The 19,933-nt window shown below is 44.8% G+C and overlaps 2 protein-coding genes across 6 annotated transcripts in view; both read right to left on the bottom strand.

Annotated features, from left to right (window-relative positions):
* DACT1 (dishevelled binding antagonist of beta catenin 1) overlaps positions 1-1,855 on the bottom strand; it is a 63,454-nt gene extending 61,599 nt beyond the window's left edge. Inside the window, exon 1 of the mRNA XM_088674275.1 lies at positions 1,695-1,855. Within this exon, the coding sequence (XP_088530401.1) occupies positions 1,695-1,724 (30 nt within the window). The 5' untranslated portion in view covers positions 1,725-1,855. The remainder of the gene's footprint in view (positions 1-1,694) is intronic.
* Positions 1,856-2,598: 743 nt separating this feature from the next.
* KIAA0586 (KIAA0586 ortholog) overlaps positions 2,599-19,933 on the bottom strand; it is a 71,833-nt gene continuing 54,498 nt past the window's right edge. For all 5 annotated transcript variants that reach the window (XM_088674218.1, XM_088674203.1, XM_088674221.1 and 2 more), the window contains exon 33: positions 2,599-2,968. In XM_088674218.1, coding sequence (XP_088530344.1) covers positions 2,829-2,968 — 140 coding nt within the window. In that variant the 3' untranslated portion in view covers positions 2,599-2,828. The remainder of the gene's footprint in view (positions 2,969-19,933) is intronic.

Consider the following 19,933-nt stretch of genomic DNA (forward strand, 5'->3'; position numbering starts at 1 on the left):
GATGAGGCATAACTCACTCGACCTGGGGGGGGGGGCGGATCCTGAGGGCAGAACCCACGGCGGCGCGATAAGGGATCTCCCAAAGCGAGAAAACAAAGTATATAGTCAAGACACAAACGAGCTAATTCCCTCTCTGACACAAATGCCCCAAAAACCTGGTGAGGTAGCGCCGAACTCTCCAATAAGAGAGAGACTGTTAAAAATAAGATGTTTTACTCCTGAAAACGGCGGCAGAAAAACTCAAAATCTTTAACAACTCCCCACTAGCGAAGGTGGGCAGCCAGGGAGAGACGAGATAAAAAGCTTTTTTAGACACAGAGTTTGAAGTAACGAGCACAGCACAGACAATTCCTGTTATAATACCTCATGAAGAGTTTGTTAGAAGCAGGGTGGATAAAAATCAATGATTTTTTTTAAAAAATAAAAAAATCGGATTTTTTTTTATTTAAATCGATTTTTTAAAATAAAATGCTTTTTGAGGAAAATATATTACCATCCAAAGGTTGTTCCATCATGAAATAAAGATTAGTTTTTAAATTATGTAGAATAAGGTTGTATATGTTTAATTTTTTGGGTAAATAAATTCCATTAATCCAGGCATCCCCAAACTGCGGCCCTCCAGATGTTTTGGCCTACAACTCCTATGACCCCTAGCTAACAGGATCACTGGTCGGGGAAGATGGGAATTGTAGTCCAAAACATCTGGAGGGCTGAAGTCTGGGGATGCCTGCATTAATCCATTCACAATGTCATGCTCTTCCAGAGGTTTTTGTAAGATTATTGGGCAGTTTCTCTGCCTACAAGATATTATCACAGATGCTTGGTTTACTTTTGCAGTTCTCAAAACTGAATTTGACTCAACAGAGATCACATGCCTCTTCTTCACAGCAAAAATGTTATAACATGAACAGAGTTGAGAAAAAGACCTTAATCCTATTGTTCTACAAACCTATGAATACAGAAACAATCCCTTCAGTGCTAAGTTTCAAGAAGTTCACTGAACAGAATAGAAACAATATTTTTCTGATTGTTTGAAATAGACAGTATTTATGTTTTTCATGTGTAGGCTGGGCTGACAGTCTAAGTTTCTTAAAAAATATATATATTGTTTTTGTTTAGCCAAATTAGTTAACAAACATGGATGTTTGTTTAAGCAAATAACATATGCTCTAATGTTATTGTTTCAGTTGAATGAATCTATTTAAATTGTTATTATTAAGGTAATGATTATTTTTCTCCTTCCTAAGTACAACAGTAAAGTTGTCCAAATATGATTAACCTATTAAACTGGGGGATAAAAAACTAATATGAAAAGTTGTTATTCTAAAAATCTTAATCTACTTGCATATTAAAGTTATACCAGCAAGAATTAGTCTTTATGTAGAAAACTATGATTTAAATCAAGCCTTACTGACTAGTGATTTAAATCGTGATTTAAATCGTGATTTAAATCAGTTCGATTTAAATCAAATCCACCCTGGTTAGAAGCAAAAACAAACACACCAAAGGATTAAGGAAATTGCGATAGAAAAGAGAAGGAGATAAAAGACGGAAAAGTAAAGTAAAGGGACAGGCAACAAATAAGAGAAAGCAGGCAGAGCCCCAAGGGGAAAGCGGGCGACTGATAAGACTGTCCCCAACTAAAAAGAAACACGGAGCTGTGGGGAAAAAAGAAAATAAAGAAAAAAACATACCTGTATTTGGGATAAATCCAAAGTAGCCATTGCTGAGGAACTGTCATAGGCGGGAGGGACAGAGTGAGAGCAGGAAAAGATGCCAAAAAGCAGTGGAAGACACGAGTGCCTGGCATGCTCAGGTCCATGGGGTCACGAAGAGTCGGACACGACTAAACGAAATACGGACAGACTCCAGCCTTCAAACCCTCCAGTGCTGCTCCAGCATCAGTCAGCAGGTGCTCCCCACAGCTTCAATACACCTGCTGCTGCTGTACTACTCCCTTTGGAAGATTAATGAGCAAGGACAGTTAAAAAAAACAAACCACACACACTGCATTTATTAAAGAGGCAGTAAGAAAGAACTCGTGGGATTTACACACCCTGCCCTTTCCAGATTAAGGAGACCTGGGCAAAGGCTCCCAAACTGTGGAACTGTTGCTTATCTACCGCCTTGGCAGAACAAAGAAACCTTTCTGGCACCAACTGCAGGGAAGTTGTAACTCAGTGGCAGGTGACATGATTTGCACACTGAAGGTCTCAGGTTCAAATTCTGACTTCTCCAGATATGGCTGGAGAAGCCCTATGTTTCAAATCCTGCATAACTGCTACCAATCAGTGTAGGTCATACTGAGTTAGAGGAACAAATGGCCTGCTTTGGTCCTACACTCCCCCAAATGGCCTGATCCCCCTTCCCCTTCCAAACAGCCCCATATAGTGAATTTTAAAAGGTTTTATTGCTGTTGTTTTTTTAAATATATTATTGTCTTCTATCGCTGGAAGCCACCCAGAGCAGCTGGGACAACCCAGTTGGATGGGTGGCATATAAATAATAAAACTATTATTATTATAAACATGCAACAACAAGTCAAAAAAGGACAGGAAAGGAAATACAGGGCTTGTAAGATACCCAGCAAGGCTGAAATTCATTTTTAAAAATAAAATATTTAATTTGTTAAAAAATAGTGTACATATTCACATGTAAGAAACACACACATATAAAAAGTTTCTGGTGATGAAAGGCAAGCCAATTAATTCGATGTCAAAACATGTGGTTGACGCAATTTCTGCACCGTATATTGTTTCCGCACAAACAGCTGTCAACGCTCCCCTTTCCCAGCTCATGCATCTGTGTCACAAATACACACGCACACTTCAAAACGTATCTGCGCCTGACGAATCTGCACTGCCATGGACGGAACTGAAGCTTTGGTCGTCGATACTGGCAGATGGTATAATCGTAGACATCTTTGCTTGCTCAGGCAGGAAACTTAAATCAAGTGGCGTTTCTCCCCCTGAAACAGAGAGAAGATTTAGTCATTTCCAAGCTGAGCCAGGCGAACAAATGCAAGATGTGCTAAAGCTGCTGTCTGATTTCATCATCTTCATATGTAAAAACGCCGTGAGGCCCTGTGCATGCTGTTTCGATCATCCAGCATCGGCACATGGGAAGACATCGCCAGAAGATTTTATGCAGGCAGTTGCATTGTTGACTCAGATTTTCCTGGGTGTGTACTCTTGACATCTGTTAGCCACCCACACTGCTAGTAACCTGGACAAACACTAAACAGGAGAGGGGCTAGTTTATTTCCAAATCCAAAAACAGGAGAATAAATGTTAAGTTATTCAAACTGGACTGTCTGAGGATTACAAGCACCCATGACTGTAATCGCTAAAGACCACTCAATCCCCTTAACTCTGCCCATCTCCCCAGCGGGGCCACTTCAAATTGCGGTTTGCATGCAAGTTTGTTTGGGAGGGTAAGTGAAAACCATCGTTTGCCTAGTCAGATGTACTCAGAGAACTTGTGATTTCCATGAACATAGAAGAAACAGAGAATGAACGCATGAGCCTTGGGCGTACATCATGTGTGAGCTGGCCCAGGATATGACAGCTTCTTATGTTTCTATGCTCTGATTCCTGCTCTCTGCACACCAGTGTGGCAACAATCAATTGACGCTAATGTGCTCTGGAACTCTCCACCTGTTGATATTAAAAGAGTACAGCGATGATGTCTGCTTACATCTGTTTTTAAAATTCCATTGTGCATCTTTTAAGATGTCATAAAGAGTTTCTAAGCATTTTTATTGTACATTTTAAAATCATGAATGTGTTTGCTGCCCTGGGCCCCTTTGGGAGGAACGACAGGATATGCATTTAGTAAACATTTTAGAGAATCATATATAGTCTCAGGACTTTTTCTTTTCCAGAGTAATACCGACTGCTAATTTGCACAAAGCATAGACTCTCGTCATTCTACTGGATCGATGTGCACAGCAGCTTGAACGCCCACCACATCTGACTTTCATAAGGCAGCCCCTCAGCCACAAGCTCAACTAACCTCACCTGAAACTGAAATCCACAGGAGGCAGCTATTGTTATATGAAGAAACCAGGACTGGCTGCGCATCTTGCCCACCCAAGGTGCACAAACCAAAAGGAAGTATCAGTTGAGCGCGCCGGGGCCCTGAGTCATTAGAAGTACGAAACCCAAGTCTCTAGTGCAGTTTGCATTACAACTGAGGCATGCTACATTAATAATCTTCCTTCTTTCATTGACACGCATAGCAACTAACATTTCCCCCCTCAACCCTACAGGGATAATATTTACCAACTCTTCCTCTGCTTAATTATCTATTGTGGCTATGCGACGGCAGCTCAGATTCATATAGTCTGTTCTGTATTGTGCCTTGGAGACTACTAATTAGCAGATCAGCCTTGGCATTAAAGCTGCAAGACAAGCAACAGGTATTAAAGTGACCAGCAAGAGGCCACTTGGCTCTTCCTGCTCCCAGGGTCTCTTCGCCACCAGGCCAGCCCAAGATTCTGATCTAGCACAGGGAGTCTGAGTTTATTTGGCATGACGCACAGCGAAGTGAACTGTGCCTTTGCACTTTGGTAAGGCCACTCAAGGAAGGCAGTGAGCTCAACTATCCAAGCTGCTCTTACTCAAGATGCTAAGCCGCCTGACATTTCAGGTGCTCAGCACAGCCATGGATAAGAATATGGGTTTCTGCGGTCTCTTGGAAAACAGCAGACGCATGAAGGCAGAGCATGCCTGTCTCTCCACGGCAACAATATAACATCCTATAAATATAGCAAACGAGAGTCGCATGCCATGAAAGGCCTGCCTCAGTTAAAAACTTCTTACACTGAAAGATGCTGGAGTGCACACCCTGGCGGGCCATGCAACTCCCAGGAGGAAAGGAACAGACACCCAAACTTTATTAAAAAGAAATGTCTATGGGCTGTTCTTGGACCAACCGTGTGGACATCCACAGATCTCAAGGAAAACAGCAATTCACAAGGAGAGTATTTGGAGATCTTGCTGCCAAGCTCCTTTCCAGCTGGCCTGCTTCCTCCTTTCTCAGTTGCGTCTTTCCAGAATGAGAGTGTCTCCAGCTCTTTAGAGCTTTTCTTTGCAGAGAAGTGGTTTGGTGTTCTGCTTCTTTTGAGCTGTGCTGTTCCTTTTATTTTAAGGTTGAATGAGAATTGCCGGCTGCTGCTGTTGCAAAGGAAAACCCAGGCCTCGTGATGCGCAAGCAGCTGCCTGACTTGCGAAAACGGTTTTCGAAAGCGATGCTTCCAGAAGCACCAATACGCTACATGTATGCCTAACAGCATTTTCCCAGTGGACCTAAAAGCTGTGGATCTAATGGCTGTTCACAAAAGATAAAGGCTGAAGACTGCTGAAAATGCTCACTTGGCTGTAAGTGAAAACAACCTAGAAAGAAAGGGATCTAACAGTCTTAAAATGCTACAAACCATCATGTATTAAACCAGGGGTCAGCAAACTTTTTCAGCAGGGGGCCAATCCACTGTCCCTCAAACCTTGTGGTGGGCCGGACTATATTTTTTTTTTGGGGGGGGAATGAATGAATTTCTATGCCCCACAAATAATGCATTTTAAATAAAAGCACACATTCTACTCATGTATTCCCGGACCGTCCGCGGGACGGATTTAGAAGGCGACTGGGCCAGATCCAGCCCCTGGGCCTTAGTTTGCCTACTCATGTATTAAACTTATTAATTTCACCATGTTTCACACGAGCGGTTGTTTTTTTGGATTATATTCTGGAGAACCTTGGGTTTCCTCTGAAGTTTATGTTGTTGTTGTCTAGTCGTTTAGTCGTGTCCGACTCTTCGTGACCCCATGGACCATAGCATGCCAGGCACTCCTGTCTTCCACTGCCTCCCGCAGTTTGGTCAAGTTTATAAGGCATTCCAAAAGAAGAGAGACCTCAGGGCCATAGTGCATTGCAGCTCAATGTCCTTTCAATGTGTGACAGCAGTGGAAAGGGGACTGAAACAAAAGGGCCCATGCCACGTTGCCATTATATCAAGAATTGTAGAATCTTATGCCCTTGGCTCACACAGATCAACAGAGAGAGGGGCTCAACAGGCCTGGCTAGCATGAAGCAAATGTGCCCCAGAATCTTCTGCGGTGAGTAGACAGGAATGTGGAATTTGAAAGGGTCAAATGAATGTGGAATTTGAAAGGGTCCCCTGTCATAGATTGGCCGGATGCAGAGGAATGGTGGGCGGCACCAGCTGAGGAACCCCCAAGGGAAGAAGGCTCAGAGCTTAGGGATTGCTGGTGGGATGACACTGAGTGGTCAGAGGGAGAAGCCTGGGAGGAGGTGTTGGAAGCTGAAGAGGTACAGTGGTACCTCGGGTTAAGTACTTAATTGGTTCCGGAAGTCTGTACTTAACCTGAAGCGAACTTTCCCATTGAAAGTAATGGAAAGTGGATTAATCCATTCCAGACGGTGAATAACACCCCCTAAAACAGCAATTTAACACAAATTTTACTGTCTAATGAGACATTGATCCATAAAAATGAAGGCAATAATCAATGTACTGTCCTATAAAATAAATAAGACAGTATTGTAGATGAAAAAAAAATAAACATTTCCCCCCCCCTTATGTGCACTGATGATAGTCAGTTTGGATGGGGGGGCTTTTATCCATTTCTGCAGCCACACAACCAACCAGTAGCTGAACTGGGTTCCACACAGTCACAAAAACAAGTCACAAAAATGAAGTCACAAGCCACAGTCACAAAAGCGAAAAACAAAACCTCCAAATATAACTTCAGTGTTGTGTGGGTGCTCGGGAGTCAACAGCTAGCAGACTCAACAGGAAGCCTCTGATTAGCAGCGAGGGACTCAACAAATGAAACACATTCAACAGGAACTAGACGATGAAAAGCGACCCCTAAAACAGCAAATTTACAGTGTACCTCGGGTTATCCGGGGTGCCATTTGCACCCCGAAAAGTACTTAATCCGAGTGGCAATAGCACACATGCGTGAAGCGCCAGTAGAGTACTTCTGCGCATGCGCAAAGTGCGCAGATCGCTTAAGGCATGTGCAAAGTGCACAGTGGAACCCGGAAGTAAACACTTCCAGGGCTGCGGAGTACTTGAAACTGAAAGTACTCAAACTGAAGCATACTTAACCTGAGTTATGACTGTAACAGAGCAGGAAGAGGCTGCGGCAGACAGAAGTCAAGGAGGCTGGAGAGGAGGGGGCCATGAAGCAGAGATGAGGCAGGTGGCTGAAGAAGCCAGGGGGGGGTCTCCCTCTCTTGTTGTGACCAGCTCCTCCGCCCCTCAGAGGTCTGAAGAGGGTGGAGAAGAGACAGGCAAGACGACAGAATCTCAGATTGCTTGGGAAGAACCCATGGGAGGAAGAGACTTAGAGAGCTGTGGGAAGGCGGGGACCTTTAGTCCTTGCAACTGACTCATTGGGGCAAGACCTACTGGGAAGAGTTGCAGTGCTCACTAGGCACTCTTTGAATAAAGAGTAAAGTTCACTGACACCTTGTGAGTTATTGCCGACCTGTTCCTGATACCCACCCTGACATCCCTAATATCCTGTTCATCCCTAATATCACCCCTGTTCTCGTCTGGAGGTAAAGGTAAATGGCTTTTCCATGCACTCTGGTTTCCATCACGGTGTCCCATTGCGCCAGAAGCTGTTTAGTCATGCTGGCCACATGATCTGGAAAGCTGTCTGTGGACAAACACCGGCTCCCTCGGCCTGAAAGTGAGATGAGCGTGCACCCTGGCTTTCACTAGACTTAACTGTCCAGGGGTCCTTTACCTTTCTCATCTGGAGTCAGTGCATAAGAACCACTGGGTCAGGCCCATGGCCCATGCAGTCCAGCTTACTGTTCTCATAGAGGCAAACCAGATGTCTATGGGAACCCAAAGTACGATCTAAGCACAAGAGCCCTTTCCTTCCCCACTGCAGTTCCCGGGTTATTAGTCATGGAAAGCCTTATCTTCCAGGTTTCTGAAGGCTGCTATGGTAGTAGTTTTATGGGCAAAATGAGCAAGGTAAAGTAAGAAGCAAATAGGAGTGCTTCCTCTGAGAGATGGAGAATCAGCACATGGGTTAGAAACGTGTGGGGTCCAAGAAATATAGATCTGAACCAACACCATGACTGGTAATTCCACATTTGCAATAGGAGTTTGTATTCATGAAAAGCAGCTTGGCTTCTAGTTTAAATTACTGCTGCATGATCTTGTAATTGCTTCAAGCATCCCAGTTCAACACACACACACACACACACACACACCAAATGCATGGGGAATATAGGCAACTCCAAAGTTCAAACTGTCTACCGTGTTTCTCTGAAAATAAGACACTGTCTTTTATTTTTCCTAAAAAAACACACACACAATGGCTTATTTTCAGGGGATGTCTTATTTTTTTATTAAGTATGGTACAGTTTAACCTACAAGGTTAAACCTTTTTACCTTAAGGCAGTTCGAATCATAAGGGGTGGCAAGGGAGAAAAAATCTCTGGTTGGTGGTTGAACTGGAGCAGCAAAGGATGTAACGGGACAAATAAAAAAGAAGAAGAAGAAGAAGAAGAAGAAGAAGAAGAAGAAGAAGAAGAAGAAGAAGAAGAAGAAGAAGAAGAAGAAGAAGAGGAGTAGTAGTAGTAGTTTGGATTTGATATCCCGCTTTATCACTACCCAAAGGAGTCTCAAAGCGGCTAACATTCTCCTTTCCCTTCCTCCCCCACAACAAACACTCTGTGAGGTGAGTGAAGCTGAGAGACTTCAGAGAAGTGTGACTAGCCCAAGGTCACCCAGCAGCTGCATGTGGAGTTGCCACACTGGCTCTCGGGAAGGGGCTGAAAAAAGTCCCCCCCCCCGGCATAGTTGAACACTCTAACCAATGCAGCACACAGCTTCTTGGAATTAACTCACATATTCCTGCCAGACCAAACCATGTTTGCCGCAGGAGATACTTTTTCATTACTCATTTTTGCTTGATGACTATGGCCTGTGTTTTTGGTTGCTAATTATCCCCGTGTCCAACACTGCACTCTCCCTTGAAGGCCACTGGACCAGTGACTCCAGTTCTCCCAGAGTGGGTACAAGATGGTTCTCTAAAACCACGGCAGAATTTAGAAGACCAAGACACGTTTATGATAATGTGAAGAGTTTAATGGTGTGAAAAGGTCTGCACCTCAGCTGCTTTTGCAGCAGTCTGTGGAGAGGCAGTCTACTGGGCTGAGTGCCAGCACTTCCAAAATTACTTGCAAGCATCTGGGACGGTACTGGAGAGAGAGATTCGTCAATAAGCAAAAGGTTTCCCATTCTCCTTCACGGATCATGCCACACCGTGCTGCAGAGGAGGAGGAGGAGATTTCCTACAAACAGAATTGGGCTGAGAGGGATGGGCCTTTGTACAGATTAAATAGTTCCAAAGGAACAGGAGGCAGAGGGTAGGAATATAGACCTGATTCTTACAGTACACAGAAGCAGCAAAAAGCTGGCTGCTGTCATTTCCCCCACCCCGGTTTTTTTAAAAACCCCAGAATCTAGAGCTCTGCAGAATCCAGAGTTTTTAAGACCTAGAGAGTGAACCCATGGAGCTGTTAAAATCATAAGGGAGCTGTTTCCAGAAGAACAGTGAAGGGATAGAGACTTTGACTATCATCGTGGGGTGGTTGGGCTCACCTGTGCTGCCCCATCTCCAGCCCAAGGAACCTTCCAAATGGAATTCCTGCCACTGGCATCGTGGAGATGTCTCTTAATGAACTGAACAGAGTGAAAGATTATGAGTCATGGGACGGGGCAGGCAGTGTGTGCATGAACTTGGTTGGGTTGGGTTTATTTTTTGGTTGCTATTTTGTTAACGTTCTTGCTACTGTTTTATAGATGATAAAACATGGCATTGATTTGTTAACCATTTGTTGTTTAGTCGTTTAGTCATGTCCGACTCTTCGTGACCCCATGGACCATAGCACGCCAGGCACTCCTGTCTTGCACTGCCTCCCGCAGTTTGGTCAAACTCATGTTCGTAGCTTTGAGAACACTGTCCAACCATCTCGTCCTCTGTCGTCCCCTTCTCCTAGTGCCCTCAATCTTTCCCAACATCAGGGTCTTTTCCAAGGATTCTTCTCTTCTCATGAGGTGGCCAAAGTATTGGAGCCTCAGCTTCAGGATCTGTCCTTCCAGGGAGCACTCAGGGCTGATTTCCTTCAGAATGGAGAGGTTTGATCTTCTTGCAGTCCATGGGACTCTCAAGAGTCTCCTCCAGCACCATAATTCAAAAGCATCAATTCTTCGGCGATCAGCCTTCTTTATGGTCCAGCTCTCACTTCCATACATCACTACTGGGAAAACCAGTAATGGCTTTTGTTGTAATAGTTCCGTTCAGCTTATTTTTTAGTTGTTTTGTTGATGGTGTTTTATGGATTGTTTTACTGATGATTTGTTCATTGCCCCTGTATGATTTCTGCTGCAATCATGTTCTTGATATTTTTGTAAGCCGCTTTGGGATTCATTTGAATGAAAAGCGGCACAGAAATATAACAAATCAAATCAGTCAAAATTAACCTGTTTTCCTACTGCAGTGCCTTCCCATATTGACTAGCTGGCTGAAGGATCTCTGCTTGATAACCATGGGGCACCTGTTCTGGACAGACTTGTTGGGTTGTAGTCTCACTCCATGACCCGAGAGAAAGCTCCAAAACTGGTCGAGTACCGTAACAATAAACTAAACTAAACAAAACAAAACAGAAGATCAGCAGTGGTGGACAAATTTGCCTTCAGGTTCACTGAGGAAGTCTTGAGAGCTACCATGGATCTCTGAGTCCTTTTCAAATACAGGCCATAACCAAATGATGTGCATCATGTCGATCCTGGAAGTACTTTAAAAATGGCAAAAAATAACCCTAAAAGAGTCCAGGCACAAAAACAGCACCTAGCAACCCCACAAGCCTTTGCGAGTGCAATCTCAGGAGCCCTTGCACCGACCGCTGTGGCTCAGTGGAGAGTTGGTGTTTGAGCAAGGGGGTTTGGAGGGAGCGATTGCGGTGGAGTTTGGCGTCTGGTAAATGCTGCTGGTTTTTTTAAGGGTTTTTCAAGGGTTTCCAGAGGTTGAGAGGGTGTTTGCAGGCTTTCCACTGATGCAGGCAGTGCCTCGGAACGTAACCCCTGCATAAGTGTGTGTGGGGGGGGGGTTGTCTTTACAATCTGAAAGCCGCTGCCAACGTCGCTTCACTGCTAAGCACAAGTTAATGGAGACGACAAAAATGACTTCAATGTCTTCTTTCAGAACACTTTCCAAAGATGCTTCCTTTCTGTTTGCTTTTAAAAATGAAAATAGTGATGTGTTTGCATTGTTTCCCCATCCAGATTTTCTTGTTGGGGGTGGGTGGGAAGGAGAAACACTGACCCCCCCCCCAGGTTCTGGGAGAATCCATGTTCAGTTATTGTTTATTCTGCATTTCTCACACGCCTCCCCTGGCTTTAGATATGAAGCTTTAATCTTTTGTTACAAATATTTGTAGCTTATATTCAACTTAACGTTTTATACAAAAATGCTATATAAGGGAAGGCTATGAAGAGGGGAAGAAGCCGAAACATAAGCAGATGATTACACTGGGATAAACTGTTTTTATTTTAGTGAAAGGAGATAGCACTGTTGCTATCACTTATTGCCTGGGCTTGGGTCAAAACTATGCAAACAAGGGAAAGTGTTTTCGCTTTAATCTCATCTCTTTCATCTGCAGCCCAACCCAGGCTCACTAGGAAAGTGGCCCAGATTTTTAACAGAAACTTCTGGGACTGGAAGAAGTGCAGCCAAGTTAAGCATTAAGTCTGCTTCATTCTTGCTCACACACCCTAATATCTGCACTGAGCTAATACGCAGATTAAGAGCATCCCTCGAATTACTGTTTTGTTCTATCTGTTTTATAAATGTATAAGCCACCCTAAAGCCAGGGCTTACAAAATATTAACACCGAGCCAGCAAGTTAAAAACAAAATAAAATAATGCAATACTACAGAGTGTACAGGGAAACACACATTAGAAAACAAGAAAAACAGAACAAAAACCAGCTTAGCTGGTACTCTCACAGTCCTGCATTTGATGGGATTTGACCCAGTACTGGAAAGATATCAAAGGCTATGGGCAGGTGAACCTTCCTGGGAAACACATTCCACATTTGCTGAAATGTCCTAAGTCATTTAGGAGTGTTTTCTTTTTAAAGGTTTTCTTTCCCAAGCAATCTCAGACTGCGCCTGCTTGACACTAACTTCTCCTCCGCCCTCTTCATGCCTCTTCTGATTCTGGGAGACAGGGGAAAGGGAGCTTTGTCACAGTAGGAGGGGGAGACACCCATGACTCTTCACCAGCCATTTCTGCCTCTTGGACTCCCTCCTCTCCTGCTTCTGGACTTCTCTCTGCCACAGACTGCCCCCGCTCACTAAGCTCTGTTACCTCTTCAGATTCCAACACCTCCCCCCCCCGATCTTCTCTCTCTATCCACTTGCTGTCCCACCACCAATCCCTGGGTTCTGAGCCTTCTTCCCTTGGTGGTTCGCCAGCTGGTTCCTCCCACCATTCCTCTGTGTCCAACCAGTCCATGACATTAATTGCACTGAGAAACAGACTGTCAGCCGGTGTAGATGCCCAAGTAGAGGACAGCTGAATGTAAACCCAAAATACACAATGTAGGCAATGGCTCTGGGCAGTGCTGTGCTTCCCATCTGCAAACACATTCCCTAGCAGAAGCCAAAGAACAGCAGTACACATTCCTGCTGTTCCACAGAGGCTTTGGGGCCAAGTGGTCTCATAAACCGTAAAGCATGTTGATGGCCCAGCACAATACTGTTTCCTCTCTCCAGAGCTCTGGCAAGGCCAACAGATCAGATGTCTTTATTGCCATTTGAGCTACTAGAAGAATTTGTCCATAGTTAAAAAAGTATCCTAGCAGCAAGGCAGTAATCACCTGAATTTCAAGGGTCCTGTTGGGGCCAAGTGTGCCAGATGGCAGAGGTACACAACATAAGAATAACCTGAGTAATTATTGTTATTTATTAAACTTATATGTCACTTTTCTTACAGAAACTTAGAACAACTTACAACACAAGCCTTTTAACATTCCAGTTTGGTTCCAGCTGATTTTTTTTTTTTTTAAATTAAAGTGTTTCTAGATATGTGAGGATAAGCTTAAAAGGATGTGCACATTGGCTGGGGAAAAACCACATTTAGGAGGGAAACAACTGGGGCTCTTGGGGACTGGGGCTGCTTGGCTGGCCCTGCTTGCGAGCATCAACAGACGGATTTACTTGCAAGCTTTGCGTGATACTGGAGCAGAGGAAGCCAGCAAGAGAGAAGCTATTTTAGACAATCAGATCTGTTTCTGAAAGTGACAGCGATAAGAATCCTACACGCAACGGGTGCCAGGAGCAAACAAAATTAATGCAGCGTTGAGGAAACAGGCCCCCCCCTTTCCATTTTCACATCAGATGGCGTGCTGGCAGCTGTAGCGTTGTGGCCTCACGCTGCTCTTCTAGCATTCCTCAAAGCTGTGCAAGAAAATGTGTGTGTGTGAGAGAGAGACAGAGATCGCATCGCCATGCGCGCGCACATACACTCTCTCTCAAGAGCAATGTCAGAGCCTTTGCTTTCTCAATCTGTCTCTACAGCGAGCACACACATGTGCAATTATAATACACTCACCAACCCGCCCATATACATAAGGCACATCTCCTCTGTGTTAAAAAGTACAGTAGGAGTAGCAGTAAATAATCACTGCTCACTGTTGTTGTTGTTTAGTCGTTTAGTCGTGTCCGACTCTTCGTGACCCCATGGACCGTAGCACGCCAGGCACTCCTGTCTTGCACTGCCTCCCGCAATTTGGTCAAACTCATGTTCGTAGCTTCGAGAACACTGTCCAACCATCTCGTCCTCTGTCGTCCCCTTCTCCTAGTGCCCTCAATCTTTCCAAACATCAGGGTCTTTTCCAAGGATTCTTCTCTTCTCATGAGGTGGCCAAAGTATTGGAGTCTCAGCTTCACGATCTGTCCTTCCAGGGAGCACTCAGGGCTGATTTCCTTAAGAATGGATCGGTTTGATCTTCTTGCAGTCCATGGGACTCTCAAGAGTCTCCTCCAGCACCATAATTCAAAAGCATCAATTCTTCGGCGATCAGCCTTATTTATGGTCCAGCTCTCACTTCCATACATCACTACTGGGAAAACCATAGCTTTAACTATACGGACCTTTGTCGGCAAGGTGATGTCTCTGCTTTTTAAGATGCTGTCTAGGTTTGTCATTGCTTTTCTCCCAAGAAGCAGGCGTCTTTTAATTTCGTGACTGCTGTCACCATCTGCAGTGATCAAGGAGCCCAAGAAAGTAAAATCTCTCACTGCCTCCATTTCTTCCCCTTCTATTTGCCAGGAGGTGATGGGACCAGTGGCCATGATCTTGGTTTTTTTGATGTTGAGCTTCAGACCATATTTTGCGCTCTCCTCTTTCACCCTCATTAAAAGGTTCTTTAATTCCTCCTCGCTTTCTGCCATCAAGGTTGTGTCATCTGCATATCTGAGGTTGTTGATATTTCTTCCGGCAATCTTAATTCCGGCTTGGGATTCATGTACTCCAGCCTTTCGCATGATGAATTCTGCATATAAGTTAAATAAGCAGGGAGACAATATACAACCTTGTCGTACTCCTTTCCCAATTTTGAACCACTCAGTTGTTCCATATCCAGTTCTAACTGTAGCTTCTTGTCCCACATAGAGATTTCTCAGGAGACAGATGAGGTTATCAGGCACTCCCATTTCTTTAAGAACTTGCCATAGTTTGCTGTGGTCGACACAGTCAAAGGCTTTTGCATAGTCAATGAAGCAGAAGTAGACGTTTTTCTGGAACTCTCTAGCTTTCTCCATAATCCAGCGCATGTTTGCTATTTGGTCTCTGGTTCCTCTGCCCTTTCGAAATCCAGCTTGCACTTCTGGGAGTTCTCGGTCCACATACTGCCTAAGCCTGCCTTGTAGAATTTTAAGCATAACCTTGCTAGCGTGTGAAATGAGCGCAATTGTGCGGTAGTTGGAGCATTCTTTGGCACTGCCCTTCTTTGGAATTGGGATGTAGACTGATCTTCTCCAATCCTCTGGCCATTGCTGAGTTTTCCAAAAAACTGCTCACTAGAAAGCACATTTGACTTTGTAATAATATCTGAATAATTGCCAGTGGCAATACCTACTTTTTTACATGTAGATGATGCCCTGGGGAAAAGAGGAATGTCATATCATAGACCGAAGGGATCAGGAAGCTGCAATAAGGCCAGCTGTGATTTCCAGGGCTTTAATAGGCACAGCCTAGCCCAGGCATCCCCAAACTGCGGCCCTCCGGATCTTTTGGCCTACAACTCCCATGATCCCTAGCTAAGAGGACCAGTGGTCAGGGATGATGGGGATTGTAGTCCAAAACATCTGGAGGGCCGAAGTTTGGGGATGCCTGGCCTAGCCACTCAGAGAAGGCCCATGAACCTTGAGGACCAGATAGCCCTTTTACAAACTGGAAGTAGGGGCCGCCAGGGGTCCCAATTGTGCTGCACATTAGAAGAAGAAGAAAAAATCCTCATGCAAAAAAGGCAAAAGCAACCTTGTGTCCATTGGCAATCCCAAAAGATAAAGAAATCACATTTTGAACAAGCAAATCCTCCTTGTGTTGTTGCACGCCAACTATTATCTTGAACAATGCCACAGGAAGCAGTTCTATGCAACATTAAAGGAGGTGCCTCTGGTTAATGTGTTTGGTGTGTTTTAGAAACAGCAGTTCTCTCAGATGCTTGCAAATTAAAAAACAAAAACACAACCCTAGAAAGTTTTAGAAAGAAGAGATGGAACTGGGGGCTCCTACTGTTGCATTGTGGGGTTCAGCAGTACGGTATTCTGTTCTGTGTACACACACACACACACCCCACCAATGGGAATAAGAGCCGGTTCAAGTTCTAAGTTGCCATTATTTGGCTAATAGCTTCAAGCTGCCAGGGCACAGCTGCATGGGTCCAGCCAGACAGGCTCTCACAGCAATGCTTTGATAGCGTGGGGGCCCTTAAGTGTCAGGATATAGAAAAGGCAGCAGTTGTTGGCTGTGAAAACAGTCTGATGCAAACCAGATGGGGGCTCGCTTGACGGGCAACACAAAAGGAAAACAATCGGTTCATTCAACAAAAGTCAAGCTACTGCCCAAGAGAGTTAGCAGAACACAACAACAGTCAAACGGAGTGGAAGCAAACAAGAAACGGTTGTGTGGCTCTGGTTAAGAGGGGAAATTGCTCCTCTTTTGTTTAGGCTGAGGAGTTTTTATTTCTAATTCTTACATTCATTAATTTCAGTCCAGATTAGCCTCCCGATCCCCCTTTCCTCCAAAGTGCTTCGAGAGTGTGTGTGTTGCTCATTCTGCTTCTGCCTTAAGGCACCCTAAGAAAACTGTAAAGTATATATTTATTTTACTTGGAATTTCCTCTTGGAAATTTCCAAATAAGGCGGACCTTCTTTTCCTCGAACACTTCCCAGAAGGTGTGGCCATCTCACTGCTTTGACAGTCAGAAAAAATGAGTTATCCACATAGCGACAACATTGGTGAACCCATTTTTATCTAAGTGGCCTTTGTTGTGGTGGAAGGATTCCCTCTTTCAGGAAATCCTGTTCACTCCAACTTACCTACTGAGGAACTCTTGCAGGTGTGTGCCACGACAAACCCGTGTGGTCCAGAGGATTCTGGGACCTGTTTTTTAGCAGGTGCACACACAGTGCATAGCCAAGTCTGTTGGACCTCACTGTGGCCCCTGCATCAACTGAAAGTGCTAACCACAGCAGACACCCTTGTGTCTACTGATCGGCAGTATGGAGGCAAGGGAAGATTTCAGGGAGTCTTCTTAATCATTACTGACCATCCAACTGGGGACCATGCAGAAGATATCACAGACACCAGGGTTCACTCCCTATGCCAGAAAGACTATGCAAACTTTTCAGGCCCTCGGAACACCTTTAATGGTCCCTTCCCTTTGGCTGATTAACATCCAGTACCCTTTTAAATGCGTTTGTGGGAGGGGGGGGAATTATTGCTTTATTTTTGTTCTTGTTTTTATTATGCATTTTGTGTTTTTATCTTGTATTTTCATGCTGTGAACCGCCCTGAGTTCTATGGATGAAGGGCAGTATACTTTTTTTGAATGCCCCACATTTGCCTGTCCTATCTCTCTGGTTCTTACCTTTTCAAATTATCATCACAGGATTAGCATGTCACACTAAACTGCGATCTAGTCCAAGGGTGGGGAACCTTTGGTCCTCCGGATGTGGCTGACCTATAATTCTCTTCAATCCCAGCAAGCATGGCTATCCGCCGGGATTATGGGGATTCAGCAACATCTGAGCAGCACCCTGCACCTGGCTTAGCGCAACATGCATGAGCCACAGCAAGCCCAACACTGTGTGCTTCTCTGTTCCCTTTTCTCCTCCTGCGCAGCCGGGAGGAGGAGCTCAGAAGCTTTTGCCCTTACGACAAGCAGAGAACTACGTAGAGAGTCAACACCTGAACCAGAGAGCCAATGGTGGTTTAGTGGTTAAGAGCGTTGGACTAGGACCTGGGGCAGCAGGGTTCGAATCCTCACTCAGCCATGAAGCTCGCCAGGTGACCTTGGAGACAGTCATCATTTCTTAGGCCTAACCACCCTCACAGGGTTGTTGTTGTTGTGAGGATGAAATGGGGGGGGGGCACATCAACCACCTTGAGATCCTTGCAAGATAAAGATGGTCTATAAATGTGATAAATAAATAAATTCAAAAGCCAGGCAGCCACGTACATGTGTGGAGCACAACAAAGGGAATAAGAAGCATGTTTTCTAAATAGTATATCATTGTGCTCAAGCAACGGGGAATAGTATTAAATATTCCCTATTTACAATTTCACCCCCATAAAAATAATAATTCGCGACTGCAATCTGCTAAAAGAAACCTTCATTAAGGCCTGCCAACTAAGCACGGCAATCACTTGAAGAACTAGAATTATGCTCTTAAGAGAGGGAGAGGGAGAGGGGGTGGGACACGCAGCACCCTGAAACACTGGCAATTAGGGAGCTACCCAAATAGGCCTGGCTTTTACTTAAAATCTTAAATGGCTTTTCTGAGTTAAGTGCTGTGTTTCATTGAACTAATGTAAACCTATTTGATGTCAGATTATGTACAGAACAACACATGCGCGCAGCCTGGCAACGGTGGAGTGTCACACAAGCAACTAGCCAACATGGTTGGAATTAAATATATAGTACCGGAACACCCCTCTGCTGCAATCCTAGACATGAGAACCAGGAGATAAGTTACAGTAAGTTCAGGGGTCAGAGGAAGTTCACTGCACCCAGTTCTCATTGAAATCAGCGGGATCCCTTAAGCTATGGTTGCCATTAGCTCTGAACCTGCCTGGGTTGTGCACCAGAGTGCTAGGCATGACTCCCTGTGACATTTTCCTCCCCTTAGAACCCTGGGATTGGGTCCAATTACGGTAGTGCTAAGGTGGGGAACCTAAAATGTGGTCCCCCAGCCTCCATCACCTCCTCAGCCACATTCATCACCGACCCTTGCAGGTGGATTGTTTTGTGGCAGAGGCCAACAGCCTCTCCACCCCCCCAGCCATGTCCCTCTGTCTCTACATAATTTTTATCACGAATTCCCGTCGCACCGTCTCAAAAATTACTCCCAGAAACGAAACAACTGAAATTCCGTACATACAGACGCATGCAGCACCAGCTATAACCTGCTCAACCTTTTTCAGCCTCTGATTTAGACCCCCAGCTTTCTGCATTGTATAGGCCAGGGGGGCAGTTAAGGACAGCTTTATATTTTCTGCTTGGTGCAACTCGGAAGTGACAGGCACCATGCTGCCGAGGCCCTAATTTGCGTAACTAAACGGCTCCTGCGCTAATACAGTCATTAGCATCTCAGCATGCCCCTTAATTTAAATGTCCATTCATTCTGCTTTTCGGTTCCCTGTTTATGTAAAGGGACGTATGCCTGATGGGGTGAAAGCAGGTCAGCCTCGCCAGCCTAGCATCTCCCTCATCTGCTTTTATTCAGGGCCACTCAAGGCTGGTGCCAGCGGGATCCTTGCCCATCTTGCCGTTTCGCTTTTCTCAATGACGGCGGTGGCAATTACTAGTTTCATGAAGTGCACAATGTAGGGCGCTCAAAGCTGTTCCAGCTATATCCTAGAGTAAGTGCCCGGGCCCTGCGAGGGACTGTGAGAAAGATTTGTTTCTGGCAAGAAGCCTTTCAGAGGGGAAAGGAGGAGAGAATAACAATTGTTTTAAAAGCGTATTTGGCACAGATGACAAAGCAAAGGCCCTACAGGATGAAGTTTCACTAGTAGCATAGGAGTCCAAGGCAGCACCAAGAAGAAGAAAATATTAATGTTGATTTCTATCGCAGCAGGTGGCGGCACCTCTCCTCCTCTTTCCCCCTTTATATTGAAAGGCCTCACCAGGCTCCACATTACCTGTCATTTACTTTATGTTACTTCCTTAGAAAAAATATCGATATACTGCTATATCACAAAAAATACCAAAGTGGTTGACAGTAATATTTTTATATACTAATGCCGCATAGCAATTTAAAACCAGAGATCAGCAATTCATTATTACTGAAAAGTGTGATTTTAATTGCCTATGTGAAGCCTGGTGGAATACAAAACTTTTCAGCAGGCCTTTAGAGGTGCAAACAGAAGGTGCCCGCTCAATCTCTATTAGTAGAGGATTATATAAAACTGGGCCGATGACACTATTTTGTTCTCCTTCGTGCTGAGCTCAACTGCTCCTTGTCAACTGTGGGATGTTGTCACCACCAACACTCCTGCAGGTGATCTCAGTGACAGGGCCATCTCTAGGCCCGGGTCCAGTGGCGCAGGGCGCCAGGCCACCAGGCGCGCCTCTCAGCTGTTCAGCG

The sequence above is a fragment of the Zootoca vivipara genome, chromosome 1, assembly GCF_965207765.1.
Source record: "Zootoca vivipara chromosome 1, rZooViv2.hap1.1, whole genome shotgun sequence".
Taxonomy (NCBI): Eukaryota; Metazoa; Chordata; class Lepidosauria; order Squamata; family Lacertidae; genus Zootoca; species Zootoca vivipara.